The sequence below is a fragment of the Heptranchias perlo genome, chromosome 3 (genome assembly GCF_035084215.1).
Source record: "Heptranchias perlo isolate sHepPer1 chromosome 3, sHepPer1.hap1, whole genome shotgun sequence".
Lineage (NCBI taxonomy): Eukaryota > Metazoa > Chordata > Chondrichthyes > Hexanchiformes > Hexanchidae > Heptranchias > Heptranchias perlo.
In genome coordinates, this window is record NC_090327.1 from 71,315,453 (window position 1) to 71,338,077 (window position 22,625).

Consider the following 22,625-nt stretch of genomic DNA (forward strand, 5'->3'; position numbering starts at 1 on the left):
ACACCTCCACTACTCGCCTTTAAACAGCCACCCAACCTCAAACAGACCATCGTTCGCAGCAAATTACCCAGCTTTCAGGAGAACAGCGTCCACGACACCACACATCCCTGCCACGGTAACCTCTGCAAGACATGCCAGATCATCGACACAGATACCACCATCACACGAGAGGACACCACCCACCAGGTGCATGGTTCATACTCCTGTGACTCGGCCAACGTTGTCTACCTCATACGCTGCAGGAAAGGATGCCCCGGAGCATGGTACATTGGCGAGACCATGCAGACACTGCGACAACGGATGAACGGACACCGCGCAACAATCGCCAGACAGGAGGGTTCCCTCCCAGTCGGGGAACACTTCAGCAGTCAGGGACATTCAGCCACCGATCTTCGGGTAAGCGTTCTCCAAGGCGGCCTTCGAGACACACGACAACGCAAAATCGTCGAGCAGAAATTGATCGCCAAGTTCCGCACCCATGAGGACGGCCTCAACTGGGATCTTGGGTTCATGTCACGCTACACGTTACCCCACCAGCGAACAAAAGCTATCTGTTTTTAATATAATGGGTCATTTGCTGGCTTTCTCTGCCTTCCGGATGTTTCTGCCTCTCTCTCTCTCTGTTTTTTTTCCTGTTTGTTTTTTTGTTGAATGTGTATTCGGGGGTTCTGTAGGTGACACCTCTCTGTCTGAACACGGTGATTGCCTTGGCAACGGGCAGTTGCAGGGGCAGTCTGTAAACACCATGTATTGTTCTGTGATGTATAAATGCGTAGGCTTCAAGGAGCTCCTGAACATTTACCTGAGGAAGGAGGAAGCCTCCGAAAGCTTGTAGATTTCAAATAAAAATCGTTGGACTATAACTTGGTGTTGTAAAATTGTTTACAATGGTTCTCAACTGTTTACAATATATATCAATGACTTCGATGAGGGGACCGAGTGTAATGTACCCAAATTTGCAGATATTACAAAGCTAGGTGGGAAAGTAAGCTGTGAGGAGGACGCAAAGGGATATAGACAGGTTAAGTGAGAAGGCAGGAAAGTGGCAGATGGAGTATAATGTGGGGAAATGTGAAATTATCCACTTTGGTACGAAGAATAGAAAAGCAGAATACTTTTTGAAAGGTGAGAGACTAAGAAATGTTGGTAGTCAGAGGGATTTGGGTGTCCTTGTACATGAATCACAGAAAGTTAACATGCAGGTACGGCAAGCAATTTGGAAGGCAAATAGTATGTTAGCCTTTATTGCAAGGGGATTGGAGTATAAGAGTAAGGAGGTCTTGCTGCAATTATATCGGGCTCTGGCGAGACCATACCTGCTGTACTGTGTGCAATTTTGATCTCCTTACTTAAGGAAGGATATAATTGCTTTTGAGAGGGTGCAGCAAAGGTTCACTAGGTTGATTCGTGGGATGAGAGGGTTGTCCTACGAGCAGAGATTGCGTAGAATGGGCCTATATTCTCTGGAGTTTAGAAAAGGTGATCTCATTGAAATGTATAAAATTCTAAGAAAGCTTGACAGGGTAGATGCTGAGAGGCTGTTTCCCCTGGCTGGAGAGTCTAGAATTAGGGTTCATAGTCTCAAGATAAGGGGTCGGCCATTTAGGACCGAGATGAGGACAAATTTCTTCACTCAGAGGGTTGAGAATCTTTGGAGTTGTCTACCCCAGAGGGCTGTGGATGCTCAGTCGTTGAGTATATCCAATGGATATTTGGACACTAAGGGAATCAAGGAATATGGGGATAGGACGGGAAAGTGAGTTGAGGTAGAAGATCAGCCATGATCTTATTGAATGGCGGAGCAGGCTCGAGTGGGCGTATGGCCTACACCTGTTCCTATTTCTTATGTTCTTATGTTTAACATAATTTTGCTGCTTTTCATTGTATCATAGTCTCATAGAAACTACAGCACAGGAGGAGGCCATTTGGCCCATCATGCCTGTGCCAGCTCTTTGAAAGAGCTATCCAATTAGTCCCATTCCCTTGCTCTTTCCCCATAGCCCTGTAATTTTTTCCCTTCAAATATTTATCCAATTCCCTTTTGAAAGTTACTATTGACTCTCCTTCCACCATCCTTTCAGGCAGTGCATTCCAGATCATTACAACTCTGCATAAAAAAATGTTTCCTCGTGTCGCCTCTGGTTCTTTTGCCAATCACCTTAAATCTGTGTCCTCTGGTTACCGTCCCTTCTGCCGCTGGAAACAGTTTCTCCTTATTTACTCTGTCAAAACCATTCATATTTTGAACACCTCTATCAAATATCCCCTTAACCTTCTCTGTTTTAAGGAGAAGAACCCCAGCTTCTCCAGTCTCTCCACATAACTGAAGTCCCTCTGAAGTTTTGAATTCTGTTCCTCTAGACATGAACCCAGTGCTTTGTTTGCACTTCAATGGTTTTGTTAACCTGTGTTGCTACTTTTAATGATTTGTGAATCTGTATCCCTCGATCCCTTTACTCCTCTACCCCATTTAGACTTTTACTTTCCAAGGAGTAGGTGGCCTCCTTATTCTTCCTACCATAATGCATAACCTCTCACTTATATATATTGAAATTCATTTGCCAAGTATACGCCCAGCATTTTCTTTCAATTATCCTCTTTTATCTGTTTTGGTTCACTTCCATAAATAAACTGGTATAATCTTTGGCACCTCACAATCTTGGTCACCAATTAAATAATGAAAAAGAAATAAAGTAGTTATTGTGAATCTTTGATTTTGTTGACCTTAAAGAGTATTAACATGTAAATGAAAGTCAAGTCCCAGTCTCAGTGACTTTTCTAATCAACCCTACTTATCCAAAGGAATAACAGCAAAAATGAAATAAGTCGCAATCTACTTTCCATTATCATTGCTGGCTCATTATCATTGTCTTCAAACCATTAAAAATATGAGTTGCTCTAATGCTAGTCATAACTTCATGATTAAAACAAAACCCATACTCATCTATATAAATTTTGCACTACTGGCACAGGACTGTGCTTGCCAGGAGAGTATACTGGGAATTCGAGCATGGAGTTTTGTGTGATCCATAGGACTTTCCATCCATACATGTTAATGCCTTTGTTAAAATAATGGACAAAGAAATTTCTTATCCGCACATTAATGCATTTGTTACTAATAACTACAATGTGATTTCAAGGCAGATTATTTCTTCTGGTTATTGAAAAGCTGCTGATACCATATCTTTTATGATTATATAACGGGTACATTTCCATGGGGGTTCTCCCATTCATCTGCTGTAACTGCAACGGAAGAGCTGCGGAAGCTCAGGGAAAACTGCGTAAGCACCATTTTTGCCATTTTTCCCGGAGGTTTCTGCAGCTCATGTGCTGAAGTTGCAGAAGATGAGTGAGAGAACCCCAGCAGAAATTCAGCCCCCAAGTGACTCATTGTCAAGATGGTAGATTTGTAGCTTTCCAATGTGGGAGAATTCTCACTTAGTAAATTTGTGGACCTGTGGATAACGGGAGAACAACCAAATGCATCATATCTGTTATAATGAACATTTTATACTGTGGAACACCTAACAAGCCTTTTAAATGGTGGTGAAGGTGAAAAGATGACTAATACTGTGGCAAACTCATACTTTAGGAGGCTGCACCCAGTTCTAAAATGTGCTTGCTTCATGAAACTGCAGGTGCTTATTCCCTTCTGTCAATGTCACAGAGCAAGTCACAAAGTGCAACAGAAGCACAGAATTAGCAAGGAAGGTGCATATACCGGGAATACAGAGTTACAGAGAAGATGTGTACACAGAGAGACAGCTAAATTTGAAAAGGTACAGAGTGCAGACATAGATAAGAGTTAGAGAGACACACATAACCACGCTTGTCCTTGTTAAACTTTTAGCAGTTATTAATCATTTACATGTTAAACTCACTGATCACAAAATCTGAATTCAAACCTTCAATTCTTTTTCAGTACAGTGTTATTGTGTTCTGATTTTTATTTTTTAACACTTGCTCTGTTAAAAATTTAATACAACACTAAATAGCCAATACGGGGATGAAATTCCAGGAGTCCTGCTCTGTTAAAGGAAGTACAGAGGAATGAGACTACTGTCAATCTTCATCAATCACCAAATCCCAGCGACAGGGTCATTTAAATATTCAAGAGGGTGGCCTGCACCTAGTATGAGTGTAATAGAAGTACCTGCCCCGAAACACACCAGGGCCATGTCGCTCCAATGGCAGAATTGTAGGGTTGTAAACAATTTTACAACACCAAGTTATAGTCCAGCAATTTTATTTTAAATTCACAAGCTTTCGGAGATTTTCTCCTTCCTCAGTCCATCACCGGCATCTCCACATCAGAATTGTAGGGGGTACAGGAACAGAGAAATCTGGGGGTGTTCGTACACAAGTCTTTGAAGGTGGTAGGACAAGTTGAGAAGGTTGTTAAAAAGGCATACGGGATCCTTGGCCTTATAAATAGATGCATAGAGGACAAAAGCAAGGAAATTATGCTAAACGTTTATAAAACACTGGTTAGGCACCAGCTGGAGTATTGTGTCCAATTCTGGGCACCGCACTTTAGAAAGGATGTCAAAGCATTAGGAATGGTGCAGAAGAAATTTACTAGAATGGTACCAGGGAAGAGGAACTTCAGTTATGTGGAGATACTAGAGAAACTGGAGTTGTTTTCCTTACAGCAGAGAAAGTTAAGGGGAGATTTGATAGAGGTGTTCAAAATCATGAAGGGTTTTGATAGAGTAAATAAGGAGAAACTGTTTCCTGTGGCAGAAGGGTTAGTAACCAGAGGACACAGATTTAAGGTAATTGACAAAAGAACCAGAGGTGACAAGAGGAAAAACATTTTTACGCAGCGAGTTGTTATGATCTGGAATGCACTGCCTCAAAGGATGCTGGAAGAAAATTCATTAATAACTTTCAAAAGGGAATTGGATAAATACTTGAAGGAGAAAATTTGCTTGGCTATGGGCAAAAAGCAGGGGAGTGGGACTAATTGGATAGCTCTTTCAAGGAGCTGGCACAGGTACGATGGGCCGAATGGCCTCCTTCAGTGGTGTATCATTCTATGATTCTGTGATTCTATGAAACCCAGAAAAGGCAGAGGAAAAAGGAGGGAGAATGTTTTAAATTGTTCCTAAGGGACCAAGTGACCACTGTTGGAAAGGCAGTCAGCCTCCCCTCTGGGATCCATTAACTTTTTATATTACAGTTGTAGCTAGCTAGAGTTCCATTCGGCCGGATAAGGACATAATTAATGGAATATCCAGGATAGCCCAGGAACTTCCCCAGACACACCCCCAAGGTGTGTGTGTGGCAGGAGGGGGTGGGGGTAGATAGGTGGAAGACTCGTCCGTTCTTCCAACATCAAAATTTGTATTGGAATTTAAAGGAGGCAGAAACCTAGCATAACCAGGATCTGCTCCAAATTCTGGCCTCCCAGCAGACAATCCGTCCACTTTTTTCCTGCCCTGGTCACTAGAATTTCAGCCCACAGATACTTACTAGAAGCTGCCTGGTTCCAGCATCCACAGCTGAAGCTATAGTAAGTAAGGAAGTGCTTCCTTATAAAGCATTTGCTTCTTTACACATATTCCTATTTCCTCTATGTACCTGTAAGAATATTTGCTTGAACATTGTGCATTATCACTTCTCAAAAGCACAGGATTACTTTCTAATTTCTTTCCTGCACTTTATTTTGGATCATTTTCGGGATGTGGATATCAATGACAAGCCCAGCAATTATTGCCCATACCTAATTGCCTTTGAGAAGATCGTGGTGAGCCTTCTACTTGAACCGTTGCAGTCCATGTGGTGAAGGTGCTCCCACAATGCTATTAGGTAGGAATTTTGACGCAGCGATGATAGGAACGACGATACATGTCCAAGTCAGGATGATGTGTGACTTGGAGGGGAACTTGGGGGTGATATATTCACATGTATCTGTTGCCCTTGTCTTTCTAGATGGTGAAGGTTGTGGATTTGGGAGGTGCTGCCGAAGAAGCCTTGGCGAGTTGCTGCAGTGTATCCTGTAGATAGTACACACTGAAGCCACAGTATGCCAGTGGTGGAAGAGGTGCCAATCAAGCAGACTGCCTTGTCCTGGACAGTGTTGAACTGTTCAGTGGGAGGTGGTTAGGCTCTCTCTTGTTGGAGATGTTCACTGCCTGGTGTGAATGTTACTTGCCACTTAACCCAAACCTAGATTGTCCAGGTTTTGATGCATGTAGGCATGGACTGTTTCATTATCTGAGGAACTGCAAATGGAGCTGAACACTATGCAATCATCAGTGAATAGTCCCACTTCTGACCTTATGATGGAGGGGAGGTCATTGATGAAGCAGCTGAAGATAGTTGCACCTAGGACGTTGCCCTGAGGAACTTCTGCAGTGATGTTCGGGGACTGAGATGATTGGCCTCCAAAAAGCACTACCCTCTTCTTCCTTTGTGCTAGTTATGACTCCAGCCACTGGAGAGTTTTCCCCCTGATTTCCATTGACTTCAGTTTTACTAAGGCTCCTTGATGCCACACTCAGTTGAATTCTGACTTAATGTCAAGGGCAGTCACTCTCACCTCACCTCTGGAATTCAAGACTCGTGTCCATGTTTGAACCAAGGTTGTAATGAGGTCTTGAATTGAGTAGTCCTGGTGGAACCCAAATTGAGGATCGGTGAGGTTATTGGTGAGAACGTGTTGCTTCATAGCACTGTTGACAACTCCTTCTATCATTTTGTTGATGATTGGGAGTAGGCTGTTAGAACGATAATTGCCGGGTTGGATTTGTCCTGCTTTTTTTGTGGACAGGACACACTTGGGCAGTTTTCCACATTGTCAGGTAGATACCAGTGTTATAGCCATATTGGAACAGCTTAGGTAGTTAGGCTAGTTCTGGAGCACAGATCTTCAACACCACAGCCTGGATGTTGTTGGGGCCCATAGCCTTTGCTAGTCCAGTGCACTTAGCTGTTTCTGCATGTCACGTGAAGTGAATCAAATTGACTGAAGACTGGCATCTGTGACGGTGGGGACCTCAGGAGGAGGTTGAGAAGGATCTTCCACTCAATGCTTCTGGCTGAAGATAGCTGAAAACACTTCAGCCTTATCTTTTGCACTCATGTGCTAGGCTCTGCCATTGTTCAGGTTGGGGTGCTCATGCAGCCTACTCCTCTTGTTAGTTGCTTAATTGTTCACCACCATTCAGACTGGATATGGCAGGGTGACAGAGCTTTGACCTGATCCGTTGGTAGTGGAATCGCTTAGCTCTGTCTGTAGCATGCTGCTTTCACCGTTTAACATGTATGTAGTCCTGTGTTGTAGCTTCACCAGGTTGACACCTCATTTTCAGGTAGGCCTGGTGCTGCTCCTGGCATGCTCTTCTACACTCCTTATTGAACTAGGGTTGGTCATCTGGCTTGATGGTGATGGAGGACCGTGGGATAGTGGTGGTATATAATTTTACAGATGCGGATAACCCACAGCACCTCATGGGTGCCCAGATTTGAGCAGCTAGATCTGTTCTTAATCTATCTCGATTAGCACAGTGGCAGTGCGAAACGACACAACAGGACTTGATCGCCACAAGGAGTGTGCAGTGGTCACTCCTACCAATGCTGCCATGGACAGACAGATCTACAACAGGTAGACTGGTGAGGACGAGGTCAAGTAGGTCATTCCCTTGTGTTTGTTTCTCACCACCTGCCGCAAGCCCAGTCTGGCAGTTATGTCCTTCAGGACTCAGTCAATGGTGGTACTAATGAGCCGCTCTTGGTGAGGGACATTGAACTACCCCACTCAGAGTACATTCTGTGCTCTTGCTACCCCCCAGTGCTTCCTCCAAGTGGTGTTCAACATGGAGGAGTACTAATTTATCAGCTGAGGGAAGGCCCATGCTTAATCTGAAGCCATGAGACTTCATGGAGTCCAGAATCAATGCTAAGGTGGGACAGAACATATCCAAAGTGTTAATGGAGGTGTCTGGGACATTGGCTGATAGATATGATTATGTGAGTACGAATATGTCAGGCTGTTGCTTGACTAGTCTGTGGGACAGCTCTCCCAACTTTGGCACCAATCCGTAGATGTTAGTGAAGAGGACTTTATAGGATCAACTGGACTGGGTGCACCTTTGTTGAGTCCTGATTAGATGCCTAGGTCGCAGCCAAGTTGCCTGTCCCATTTTGTTCTTGTTTTACTTTCTATTGGCTTGATACAACGGAGTGGCTTGCTAGGGCAATTAAGAGTCAACCACCTCGGTGTAGGCTGAAGTCACATATAGGCCAGATTGGGTAAGGATGGCAGGTTTCCTTCTCTACAAGATATTAGTAAACCAGTTAGGTTTTTATGACAATCCAACAGCTTCATGGTCAATTTTACAAATATCATCTTATTTCCAGATTTTTAAAAAAAAATTGAATTCAAATTCTCAAACTGCCATGGTGGGATTTGAATTCACATTTCTGGATTATTAGTTCAGGCTTCTGTAATACTTGTCCAGTAATATAATCATTATGCTACCGTATGAGCATCAAGCCTATCTTTATTTCCCCAGACTTTCCCATTTCGGAGAGCGTACTCTCAACCGATAATCACAAACCAAAGCTCTCTTTTGCTGTACGCTCCGGCAATCTCTGTATTGCGCTCGAGTGAAAAAAATACTCTGACCGTTTGCTCCACACTGCAAGTTATTCCAAAGATGTGTCCTATTTATTTAGTTGTAAATATTGTACTATTTGTAAACAAAAACAACAGTAGCAAGAATGTGAATCTGAGAGGTCAGTAACTGCTGGGACTTTGACCACATTTTCCAACCTTTTTGCTAGAAATATAAATAACCGAATGGCTGAAGAGGGTTTATGTCATGTATTTTCGGAGGAAGGAGCCAGGATTCACCAGAGGGATACTGCACCCACCTACCGTTATCCTGTTAACTACATATATAGCAAAGGACTGGCTTACCTGGACTTGCCTGAGGAACAGTATATATGTTGGCTAGGATTCACCAAGGAGGCTGTGATATAGAGTTGTGCTGAATGCTGCAATCTGCATTGCAGCCAAACTCTAGGACAGACATGGTGCTGCCAATAGTTGTCAAGGTCACTTCAGTCTGAACTCTTATACCTCTGGCTAGCATTGCTGAATCAGCCAATGTGTTAGCGAAACATGTATCAAACAGGTGACTGACCAGCACTTTCATCTTGTTTCCTTCTGAACAGCATCAGAAGCATGATATGTCTGTCCAATTTCACCATAAAGCATAAAGTACATGGGGTCATTGATGGCAGCAATATAGCCAACTAACCAGCAGGTTCCTGCTCCTCCTGCCACCAATACTTGCTGTTACTGACCTGTATGCTGTGATTCTCCAGTGTTTTCTCTTCAAACTCATTAATTGTGTCCCTTGGGATATGCATAGCTGTGGCTGGAGCTTACAAATGTTGTTGAAAAGAACACATCAACAACTTCCATTTATACAATGCGTTTAACATAAAAAATGTCCCATAATGCTTCACAAAAGTGTAGCCAGACAAAATGAACGCTGAGCGAAAGGAGATATTAGGAGGGTTGACTAAAAGCTTGGTCAAAGAGGTGGGTTTTATGGAGGGTCTTAAAGGAGAAGGAGGATGGGGAGAGATTTACAGAGGGAATTCCAGAGCATGGGGCCTTGACAGTTGAAGACACGGCTTCCAATGGTGGGGTGAAGGGAGTGGAGCATGCACAAGAAGACAGAGTTGGAGGAGAGCAGAATGCTCAGAGGATTGTATGGCTGGAGACATTTACAGAAATAGGAAGGGGCAAGGCCACGAAGGGATTTAAACAAAAGGATCAGAATTTTAAATTAGAGACATTGGGGGGACCAGGAGCCTATATAGATCAGCAAGCACAGGGGTGATAGGTAAGCAGGACTTGGTGCAAGTTAGGATGTGGGCAGCAGAGATTTGGATGAGCTGAAGTTTATGGAGGGTGGAGGCTGGGAGGCTGACAAGGAGAGCATTAGCAGAGTCGAGTCTGGAAGTGACAAAGGCATGGATGAGGGTTTCAACTGCAGATGGTCTGAGGCAGGGGTGGAGGATGATGATATGGAGCTGGAAGAGGGTGATCAGAGACCATATGAGGTCGGAATCTCAGCTCGGGGTCAAATAGGACACCAAGATTGTGAAGTCTGGTTCAACTTGAGACAGAGGCCCAAGAGGGGATGGATCGGTGGCGAGTAACAAAGTTTGAGCTATTGAAGATACGGGCAACATGTTGGAGCACAAGAGTAAGGAAGTCTTGCTGCAATTGTACAGGGCTTTGGTGTACAGTTTTGGTCTCCTTACCTAAGGAAGGATATACTTGCCTTAGAGGTGGTGTAATGAAGGTTCACTAGATTGATTCCTGGGTTGACAGGGTTGTCCTATGAAGAGAGATTGAGTAGAATGGGCCTGTATTCTCTGGAGTTTAGAAGAATGAGAGGTGATCTCATTGAAACAAATAAGATTCTAAGAGGGCTTGACAGGGTAGATACTGAGAGGCTATTTCCCCTGCCTGGAGAGTGTAGAACGCAGTGGCATAGCCTCATGATAAGGGGTCGGCCATTTAGGACTGAAATGAGGAGAAATTTCTTCACTCAGAGGGTTGTGAATCTCTGCAATTCTCTACCCCAGAGGGCTGTGGGTGCTCAGTTGTTAAGTATATTCAAGACTAAGATCATAGATTTTTGGACTCTAAGGGAATCAAGGAATATGAGGATCGGGCGGGAAAGTGGAGTTGAGGTTGAAGATCAGCCAAGATCTTACTGAATGGCGGAGCAGGCTTGAGGGGCCATATGGCCTACTCCTGCTTCTATTTCTTATGTTCTTATGGGCAAGAAGCTCACAGAACACCTGTCCCCTCTCTTTAATTACCCTTGGGAGGATGTCACCTGGACCTGGAGCCTCTATTTTGAGATTTCCTATTCTATTCAAGATATCATCTCTATCTATTTTAATATTTATAATGTTATTTACCACACTACATCCCACAGCTGGAATATGAAGAGAACTACAGTATGGTCTTTTGGCTTAACTCCAAAGGATAGCAACAGGGAAAATATTTAAAAATCTGCCTGTTCCTCAGGTGTTTGACTGTAGCAGAAACAGCCAGAGCTAGGATGTATTTTCCTGCTCGCAACAGAAACCATGCATGATTTGAATAATCAGGTAAGTGTATCCTCATTTGCGGAATATTCTCATTTATTTTCCAATTATCAATAGAATCCTAAATAAGCATGCTGACATAAGAACCGACAGTCAAGCATTGGAGATCATCGGAGCTGGCAACAGGAAACCTTCTCTCTCTGATCAACATGGATACCATATGATCCTGTCCAGCACTAGACAATGCAATAAAGTACATCCTTAGATCTGTATCAGTTAAAATAAAAGTTTGGCCTAACCCCTCTCCCCAGATAGGAAAAGCAGAACCGATCTGCATGCCCCCTGGGGATACTTAAATTTCCTTCCCAATTCAGAATTAAATTGTACCTGCTGCCCTTCCCCCACCCTCAAGAAAATGGGGCTTAGAACCAAATCTGACCAGCCAAACCCATCCGCAGAAAAATAAACTGGGTCGATGTTGACTTTTGGGTGCATGACTGACGGAGCGCACTGGCCGCTCATACCCGTGGCGAAGAGGCAGATGCAATTTTGAGGTCCTGGCCTCATTTGCATTGGGGTGCCAGATGGGCATCCGAATGCAGCTCACCAGATTAAAGCTAACCAATATCAGGCCGCTGCAGCCAACAGCGCAAGTTAAGTGCAAGTAAGTTCCAATCGTGGATGAGGGGACCCAGGGCAGCAGCGACCCAGATTATTTTTGTTGGACCTGGAGGAGCAGTCCAGCCCATGCGAACCCCATGGAAATAATTTCAAACTTACCTTTGTTGAACCTCTTCGGCTCTATCACCCGTAGAACTGATCGGAGCCTGCATGGCGCATAGATAGGGCCCCTGAGGGGAGCTCATTGCACCAATAGTTGCCAGTGTTTCACTATATTTTCCCATCACACAGCTTTTCCTTCACGTTCAGGGGGACTCATTACTCTGAGTTTAAATAATTACTTAAAGGATTTTGAACAATATACTAATATTCAATTGATTTGCATTTTAGTACAAAATAAAATTTTTACATTTTAAACACATCTGATTTTTACTTAAAATAGTTTCCAGTGCAATTTGAAACATATATTGAGAATAATCTTACTAAGCAAAATTACAATGTACAAATAAAACTGCACCAAAGCACAACTAATTCTAATTTTAGAACTATGCTACTTATTTTGAAAGTAATTAAAATGATCAAAATAATAAATAATGATAAAAATAATGACACAGATTTTGCTGTAGCAAGGCATCTAATGGCATGTGCTGTTAGTTAGCCTTGCCCGTGCACATTCAGGTGTTTAAATTTTTTGGGTGGGAAGTTGCTGAAAGTGCGAGCTGATAATGTCACAGTGAGGGAAACCGGGCATCTGGGACCGGAGTGAACAGGGCAAGCAACTGGGTATCTCCTTAACCAATCAGATTGAAGGATTGTGAAATTAACAGTGCAAGGACTGAGAAGGAAGTGTAAATTAGAGTGGGTGAATTCAACGTCAAATCAGGTACAGAAAGAGAAATAGAGGGAACGAAAGATTGGATTAAGAGAGAAAAAAAGAGACAGAAAAGAAAAGTAAAAAAAGTTTTAAATATTATATTTGACATATTTAAAATCTCCAACAACAATGTCTGAAGGAATGAGACTCCGCCCTTGTAATAATTAATTTTCAGTGTCAGGGAGGTTGATTGGCAGTAATTAACATTGTTAAAAGGGTACTTATACTTAAAATGACAAGGCTTAACTGTCTATGGTGAGTCTAGTTCCTATCTTCCATGCAAATACAGCAACTTCACGCCATTCAATGCATTTGAGTGGTGAGGCAGTCAGTGAGATGCTGTTTTCGGGATGCTAAGGGCAGAGTGGCACAACTGGGACAGCAACTTTTGGGATTTGGCATCTAAACGCACATCTGCCCTTCGCCTGATGTTATTGTACCATTTATGCTTAAATAACAGCTAACACCCTTATCCTCACCAATATTTTGATAGCAAAATCTGGGCCAATATTCGTTATGAGGGGTATGAAAAAAGTACATTATATTGAAAGTATTTTAATTGTGCAAATGAGAGACAAGCAGAGAGCCAATTACAAGAAGATAGAAAATCATTCTCTAATTTTTTGCCCATGAGCAGTTTAACCCCGGTATTAAGTTATTTAAAAGTCTTGAAAGTTATCCTCAGCTGGTGACTGCTGCACCTGAGGCAGGTGTCAAGAAGTGGAAACATTTCATAGCTCAGATGTCAAACATCATTCTTGCTGCTCGTTGCCCTGGTCCAAAGAACCCCCTGAGCCACAGAAAGATCAGATTGGAGGTGTGCATCTCACATCCAACAACCCCCTCACCCACACCCCTCTCTTTCTCACCCTCCTCTATGTTGTTGCTAGCGACTTTTTCTCCTCTTGGTCTGCTCTTTTCGGTCGCCTCACCTTCAGCGCCAGTTCGATGTTGAAATCCCGGGCTCTCAGAAACTTGAGAAGAAACTCATTCTCCAAGCCCAACGGCCATTGCAGGCTCTGCTTTAGCGCTTGGAGCCTCAGCTCAGAAATGGAGCGGAGCACAGAGTCGGAGTAAAGCTCGTCATCGGACTGATCATCGCTGCTCTCCCCCGGGATCCCTTCCTTTGGATTACACGCTGCCGACATGTTCGCCTCTATTTTAAATGACTGCAGTTGGCAGCCGACGCTCTGAAGCCGCACGATCCACTCGGCGTTATTTAGTAATGAAACTTTCATTACCATAGACCTGAAGTTACGCCTCAATTTATCTTGTGGGCGGGATCAAGGCGGCATCCAATCCCATATTGTACTTTTATTTACCGCGTTTGTTTTGATAGTTTACTATACACTAAGTTTAACAGGAGGATATGTTGCTCAGCGTGGAGAGCAGAAGTAGAGCCAGATTTTTTTTTGCCAATTTTCTCCACGTGCCTTCTACTGAAGATATCAAGGCTGAAAACCTGTAGCCCCAGCATCCCTGAATAAATATCTATTGGACAGGGTCATGCAGGTGGCCAGCCTGCGTCTCCATACTAGCAGCTGTCGTTGCTGCTTTTTCTCATATCTATGGATTTGTCACACACTCTGACATACTGTCAATAGGAAAGTTAGTATGCCCCACAACATCATAGCATGTCGTGCATTGGTCAGTGAAATGTATAAATGGGCGTGTGTTGCTAATAGTAATAAACACTGCTTCCCATTTTCTTTCATTACGTATAGCTGAGGAGCAGAGGCTGTGTGACATGGATGGAGAGTCACCTTTAAAGAGGGTCAAGCCAGAAATAGGCATGGCTGCCTCCATTCCACTCAGTCCTCCCACTCAAATGACCCATGCAGAGCCAGAACATGTGCAGGCCCAGTCAGCCAGCACAGTGGCAGAAGTCGTGCCTACAGTTGCAGAGCCATCTTATGACCCTGCAGAAAGATGTAATGTGTAATGTTTTTAAGTGTGTCTTTTTTATACAGGCACACAATTATGACATTGTGCTGGAGGAGCAAACCAATGGGAAACCTGGGGCATAAAAGTACTGCCCTCATTTACATAGTTTTGTGGCCTTTAATGAAACTTGTGCATTCCAGCAGTGCAGGCCTGATGAACCTACAGCTCTGTAGAAAATAGCAGGCAGTATGGTCCTTTGCAGTCTTTTATATTGGACAAATGTAAGGAATCTTACAACACCAGGTTATAGTCCAACAATTTTATTTTAAAATCACAAGCTTTCGGAGATTATCTCCTTCGTCAGGTGAGTGAGTGAATGAGAGGTTCTCAAATCGCATATCTTATATTAGACTGGGACACATCACACCAATCAAAGGTGTCGTTGGTGTTCAGACAGGTTAGCCATGGAAAACAGTAGGTCCCAGTATACTGTGACCAGCGGTGTGCCTCAGGGATCGGTGCTGGGTCCGCTGTTATTTGTTATTTATATTAATGATTTGGATGAGAATTTAGGAGGCATGGTTAGTAAGTTTGCAGATGACACCAAGATTGGTGGCATTGTGGACAGTGAAGAAGGTTATCTAGGATTGCAACGGGATCTTGATAAATTGGGCCAGTGGGCCGATGAATGGCAGATGGAGTTTAATTTAGATAAATGTGAGGTGATGCATTTTGGTAGATCGAATCGGGCCAGGACCTACTCCGTTAATGGTAGGGCGTTGGGGAGAGTTATAGAACAAAGAGATCTAGGAGTACAGGTTCATAGCTCCTTGAAAGTGGAGTCACAGGTGGATAGGGTGGTGAAGAAGGCATTCAGCATGCTTGGTTTCATTGGTCAGAACATTGAATACAGGAGTTGGGATGTCTTGTTGAAGTTGTACAAGACATTAGTAAGGCCACACTTGGAATACTGTGTACAGTTATGGTCACCCTATTATAGAAAGGATATTATTAAACTAGAAAGAGTGCAGAAAAGATTTACTAGGATGCTACCGGGACTTGATGGTTTGACTTATAGGGAGAGGTTGGATAGGCTGAGACTTTTTTCCCTGGAGAGTAGGAGGTTTCGGGGTGATCTTATAGAAGTCTATAAAATAATGAGGGGCATAGATAAGGTCGATAGTCAAAATCTTTTCCTAAAGGTAGGGGAGTCTATAACGAGGGGGCATAGATTTAAGGTGAGAGGGGAGAGATACAAAAGGGTCCAGAGGGGCAATTTTTTCACTCAAAGGGTGGTGAGTGTCTGGAACGAGCTGCCAGAGGCAGTAGTAGAGGCGGGTACAATTTTGTTTTAAAAAGCATTTGGACAGTTACATGGGTAAGATGGGTATAGAGGGATATGGGCCAAGTGCAGGCAATTGGGACTAGCTTAGTGGTATAAACTGGGCGACATGGACATGTTGGGCCGAAGGGCCTGTTTCCATGTTGTAAACTTCTAAACTTCTATGATTCTATGGGTCAAATTAAACAGACAGAGAGAAAGAGACCCGAAAGGCAGAGAGAGAGAGAGAGAGAGAATTTCCAGTTGTATTAAAAACAGATAACTTTTTTTTCCTGTTGGTGGGGTTACGTGTAGCGTGACATGAACCCAAGATCCCGGTTGAGGCCGTCCTCATGGGTGCGGAACTTGGCTATCAATTTCTGCTCGACGATTTTGCGTGACAAAAGGAGGGAATGTGGAAAACTATAAAGACCACATTAATGTAGAATTACGTGAACAGTTACTTGACCATAAAAGAGAAAAGCATGATGGGGATTTGACCAATGTTAACTCCTTGACTCCCATACACGGGGTAGTTACAATTTCACACACACTCACAGAAAGACACAATTGTCCTTAGTATGTTGATAATTAAGGCTGTGCTGGTGCCTGGTATAGTCTGGCCTCCCTCCCTCCCCCCCTGTAGATAAGGACATGCTGGCTTATAAAATAATGAGAATACAGTTCTTGAAGAGGCCATGTAGCCTTGATACTGACTTCATCCCTGTGATCAGCTAGCTTCGGAATTTAGGGAGGTAGTGTTCTCTCATGCCTGCAAAGCCTACGTGCCAAAGCAGGAATAAACTATGGAGTCCAGAGGAGGAGGTTCCCTATCTTTGATTGACGAACCACTTGACCACTGAGAGTGTACATGTACGCCCATATTCAATGATAGACAGACATTTCTGGATCAAGTGTATAAAAGATAAACGTTTCTTTGTTTGAATTGAAGTCGTAGTCTCAACCGTTGCTTGAGCTACCTTCCAACTTGTACAAGTTTCTTAATAAATTCTTACTTGTCTAAATTAAGTGTTTGAAGTTAATGCATTGTGTATAATAGGTAATTAGGTTTTCGACAGCCGCCTTGGAGACCGCTTACCCGAAGATCGGTGGCTGAATGTCCTTGACTGCTAAAGTGTTCCCCGACTGGGAGGGAACTCTCCTGTCTGGCGATTGTTGCGCGGTGTCCGTTCATCCGTTGTCGCAGTGTCTGCATGGTCTCGCCAATGTACCATGCTCCGGGGCATCCTTTCCTGCAACGTATGAGGTAGACAACGTTGGCCGAGTCACAGGAGTATGAACCATGTACCTGGTGGGTGGTGTCCTCTCGTGTGATGGTGGTATCTGTGTCGATGATCTGGCATGTCTTGCAGAGGTTGCCGTGGCAGGGTTGTGTGGTGTCGTGGACGCTGTTCTCCTGAAAGCTGGGTAATTTGCTGCGAACGATGGTCTGTTTGAGGTTGGGTGGCTGTTTGAAGGCGAGTAGTGGAGGCGTGGGGATGGCCTTAGCGAGGTGTTCGTCGTCATCGATGACATGTTGAAGGCTGCGGAGAACATGGCGTAGTTTCTCCGCTCCAGGGAAATACTGGACGACAAAGAGTACTCTGTTGGTTGCGTCCCGTGTTTGTCTTCTGAGGAGGTCTATGCGATTCTTCACTGTGGCCTGTCGGAACTGTCGATCGACAAGTCGAGCGTCATATCCCGTTCTTTCGAGGGCGTCTTTCAGCGTCTGTAGGTGTCCATCGCGTTCCTCCTCGTCTGAGCAGATCCTGTGTATTCGTAGGGCCTGTCCATAGGGGATTGGAGATAGATACCTGCATTCGCATTTTGTTGGTTTACATCTAGCCCTTAGATTGAGCCTCAAAACACGGGAAGGCAACTGCTGAGGGTAGTAATTGTTCAGGATATCCAGTGACCTGACGGGTGCATCATTCTATTTGTGGAAGATGGAAGGGAAAGTTTGCAGGTAAATTTATTGAGTGTTAAATTTTATTTTTTAGGAATATATAATGGGATGGGTGAGGAATAGTCGGGGCGGCTGTATCACAATTTTTTTAATGCTGAATACAGTTTTTGTGAAATGTGATCATTTTGTACAATGTACTTGTTGCAAACAAACGTAGAAAATAACCAATTAGAAAGAATAAACATACAGCAGATATAAACACTTAACCAACGAGGAAGAAGAAAATCAACCCGTTCAATGTTATGAACAGATTTGAGTCAACAGTCACGATGTAAGCAATAGATTGACATGTGCGACTGTCACAAGAAAATTTATTGTGAAAATAGATTAGATTCTGTAGAAAATGTTACAGACACGAAAGATTGTAAAATAATATATCATGCATTAGAATTTTTTTCACAAGGTTAAATACTTCTAATTTGTAGGTCATAACCAAAAGTTTCTTTTTCATTGATAGATCTACAATCATGTGAAGGGGAAACAAGCAGCCTGCTGACATCAGTTGCCTATGGTTTTCACATAACTGAGCTGCACTCTAGCAGATAATGACAAAGGCACCGGTGTTAGGAAGCTAAAAGCTGCACATTGCTGGTTCAGAAACATTTTTGGTTCCATATCAAAAGATGCCTATTGAGAATCAATCAAGTGTGACACAGTTTTCTCTGGTTGTTTGTGCAAACCCACTTGCCTGCAATTTCTGCTGCATGTGGGAACTCCAGGACACTTTAGGTGTCCTAGGTGAACATATATGCAGGAAGTGCTTCCAGTTGCTGGAGCTCGAGCTCAGAGTTTCTGAGCTTAAGGAGCGGCTGGAGTCACTGCAAGACATATGGGAGGCTGAGAATTTCCATTCCAGGAGGTGGTCACATCATAGCCACAGAGAGCTCAGGACAGTAAGTGGGTGGCCATCTGGCAGGGTAGGAAGAGGCAGGCAGTGCCGGAATTCTCTGGGAATGTGGCACTCACTAACCGGGCTTCAGATTCCTGGGGCATTGGGACCAGTTATGGGGCAGGAGTTATCTGTTCAAGATGGATGGGTTGCACCTCAACAGGGCTGGGACCAATGTCCGTAAGACCATAAGAGACCATAAGAGATAGGAGCAGGAGTAGGCCATTCGGCCCCTCGAGCCTGCTCCGCCATTCAATGAGATCATGGCTGATCTGATTTTTACCTCAACTCCATTTTCCTGCTCATTCCCCATATCCTTTGACTCCCTTGCTGATGAAAAATTTGTCTAACTCAGCCTTGAATGTATTCAATGACTCAGCCTCCACAGCTTTTTGGGGTAAAGAATTCCAAAGATTCACGACCCTCTGGGAGAAGAAATTCCTCCTCATTTTCGTCTTAAACAGGCGACCCCTTGTTCTGAGACTATGCCCCCTCATTTTAGATTCCCCCATGAGAGGTAACATCCTCTCAGCATCTACCCTATCGAGTCCCCTCAGAATCTTGTATGTTTCAATAAGATCGCCCCTCAATCTTCTAAACTCCAATGAGTATAGACCCAACCTGTTCAATCTTTCCTCATAAGACAACCCTTCCATACCCAGAATCAACCTAGTGAACCTTCTCTGAACCGCCTCCAATGCAAGTATGTCCTTCCTTAAATAAGGGCATCAGAACTGTACACAGTACTCCAGGTGTGGTCTCACCAGCACCCTGTACAGTTATAGCATGACTTCCCTGCTTTTATACTCCATCCCCCTAGAAATAAAGGCCAATATTCCGTTTGCCTTCCGGAATACCTGCTGCACCTGTATGTTGACTTTTTTGCTTCATGTACGAGGACACCCAGATCCCTCTGTACCGCAGCATTTTGTAGTATTTCTCCATTCAAATAATATTTTGCTTTTTTATTTTTCCTCCCAAAGTGGATGACTTCACATTTTCCCACATTATATTTCATCTGCCAAATTTTTGCCCATTCGCTTAACCTGTCAATATCCCTTTGCAGACACTTTGTGTCCTCATCGCAACTTGCTTTTCCACCTATCTTTGTATCAGCAGCAAATTTGGCCACAAGACACTCTGTTCCTTCATCCAAGTCATTGATGTATATTGTAAATAGTTGAGGCCCCAGCACTGAGCCCTGCGGCACCCCACTAGTTACAGATTGCCATTTTGAAAATGACCCTTTTATCCCGACTCCTTGTTTTCTGTTAGTTAGCCAATCCTCTATCCATGCCAGTATATTACCCCCAACACCATGAACTCTTATCTTGTGCAGTAATCTTTTATGTGGCACCTTATCGAATGCCTTTTGGAAATCCAAATATACTGCATCCATTGGTTCCCCTTTATCCACCCTGCCCTTTACTTCCTCAAAGAACTCTAATAAATTTGTCAGACATAATTTCCCCTTCATGTTGACTCTCCTTGATTGTATTATGAGTCTCCAAATGTCCTGCTACTACTTCCTTAATAATGGATTCTAGCATTTTCCCAATGACAGATGTTAGGCTAACTGGTCTATAGTTACCTGCTTTCTGTCTCACTCTCTTCTTGAATAGGGGTGTTACGTTTGTGGTTTTTCAATCCGCTGGGACCTTTCCAGAATCTAGTGAATTTTGGAAGATTACAACCAATGCATCCACTATCTCTGTAGCCACTTCCTTTAAGACCCTCGGATGCAAGCCATCAGGTCCAAGGGACTTGTCAGCCTTTAGACCCATTAGTTTACCTAGTACTTTTTCTCTAGTGATAGTGATTGTTTTTAGTTCCTCCCTCCCCTTTGCCCCTTGATTTTCTACTATTATTGGTATATTATTAGTGTCTTCTACTGTGAAGACAGATACAAAATATCTGTTCAATTCCTCTGCCATTTCCTTGTTTTCCATTATTATTTCCCCAGTCTCATCCTCTAAGGGACCAATGTTTACTTTAGCTACCCTCTTCCTTTTTATATACGTGTAGAAGCTTTTATTGTCAGTTTTTATATTTCTTGCTAGTTTACTCTCATAATTTATTTTCTCCCTCTTTATTATTCTTTTAGTCATCCTTTGCTGCTTTTTAAAGTTTTCCCAATCTTCAGGCTTCAATCTTTGCCATGTCGTATGCTTTTTCTTTTAACCTGATTCTCTAGATTCAGGAACTGTCCCTCTAGATTGGAAAATTGCACATGTCACTCCACTTTTTAAGAAAGGAGAGAGAGGGAAACCAGGGAATTATAGACCAGTTAGCCTAACATCTGTTGTGGGGAAAATGCTGGAGTCTATAATTAAGGATAGGGTGACTGAACACCTAGAGAATTTTCAGTTAATCAGAGAGACCCAGCATGGATTTGTGAAAGGTAGGTCGTGCCTGACAAACCTGATTGAATTTTTTGGAAGAGGTGACTAAAGTAGTGGACAGGGGCATGCCAATGGATGTTATTTATATGGACTTCCAGAAGGCATTTGATAAAGTCCCACATAAGAGACTGTTAGCTAAGATAGAAACCCCATGGAATCGAGGGAAAAGTACGGACTTGGTTAGGAAGTTGGCTGAGCGAAAGGCGACAGAGAGTCGGGATAATGGGTAGGTACTCACATTGTCAGAATGTGACTAGTGGAGTCCCGCAAGGATCTGTATTGGGGCCTCAATTATTCACAATATTTATTAATGACTTAGATGAAGGCATAGAAAGTCTCATATCTAAGTTTGCCGATGACACAAAGATTGGTGGCATTGTAAGCAGTGTAGATGAAAACATAAAATTACAAAGGGATATTGATAGATTAGGTGAATGGGCAAAACTGTGGCAAATGGAATTCAATGTAGACAAATGTGAGGTCATCCACTTTGGATCAAAAAAGGATAGAACAGGGTACTTTCTAAATGGTAAAAAGTTAAAAACAGTGGATGTCCAAAGGGACTTAGGGGTTCAGGTACAGAGATCATTGAAGTGTCATGAACAGGCGCAGAAAATAATCAAGAAGGCTAATGGAATGCTGGCCTTTATATCTAGAGGACTAGAGTACAAGGGGGGCAGAAGTTATGCTGCAGCTATACAAAACCCTGGTTAGACCGCACCTGGAGTACTGTGAGCAGTTCTGGACACCGCACCTTCAGAAGGACATATTGGCCTTGGAGGGAGTGCAGCGTCGGTTTACTAGAATGATACCCGGACTTCAAGGGTTAGGTTACGAGGAGAGATTACACAAATTGGGGTTGTATTATCTAGAGTTTAGAAGGTTAAGGGGTGATCTGATCGAAGTTAATAAGATATTAAGGGCAACAGATAGGGTGGATAGAGAGAAACTATTTCCACTGGTTGGGGATTCTAGGAGTAGGGGGCACAGCCTAAAAATTAGAGCCAGACCTTTCAGGAGTGAGATTAGAAAACATTTCTACACACAAAGGGTGGTAAAAGTTTTAACTCTCTTCCGCAATTGGCAAATGATACTAGCTCAATTGCTAAATTTAAATCTGAGATAGATAGCTTTTTGGCAACCAAAGGTATTAAGGGTTATGGGCCAAAGGCAGGTATATGGAGTTAGATCACAGATCAGCCATGATCTTATCAAATGGCGGAGCAGGCACGAGGGGCTGAATGGCCTACTCCTGTTCCTATGTTCCTATGATACCATCCTTTACTTCCTTAGTTAGCCATGGTTGGTTCGAGTCATAAAATATCTTGAAATATTTGCCACTGCTTATCCACCATCATACCATCTAATCTGTTTACCCAGTCCACTTTAGCCAATTCCGCCCTCATTCCTTCATAATTGCCCTTATTTAAGTTTAATACAGTAGTTTCAGACCCAAGATCCTCGCTCTCAAACTGGATGTGAAATTCTATCATGTTATGATTACTGCTTCCCAAGGGATCCTTTACTTTGAGATCATTAATTAATCCTGTTTCGTTACCCATTACCCATTACCAGATCTAAAA

At 43.2% G+C, this 22,625-nt stretch overlaps 1 protein-coding gene across 1 annotated transcript in view; it reads right to left on the minus strand.

The window, feature by feature from the left end:
• ttpa (tocopherol (alpha) transfer protein) overlaps positions 1-13,800 on the minus strand; it is a 38,581-nt gene extending 24,781 nt beyond the window's left edge. Inside the window, exon 1 of the mRNA XM_067975754.1 lies at positions 13,513-13,800. Coding sequence (XP_067831855.1) covers positions 13,513-13,728 — 216 coding nt within the window. The 5' untranslated portion in view covers positions 13,729-13,800. The remainder of the gene's footprint in view (positions 1-13,512) is intronic.
• Positions 13,801-22,625: the final 8,825 nt, after the last annotated feature.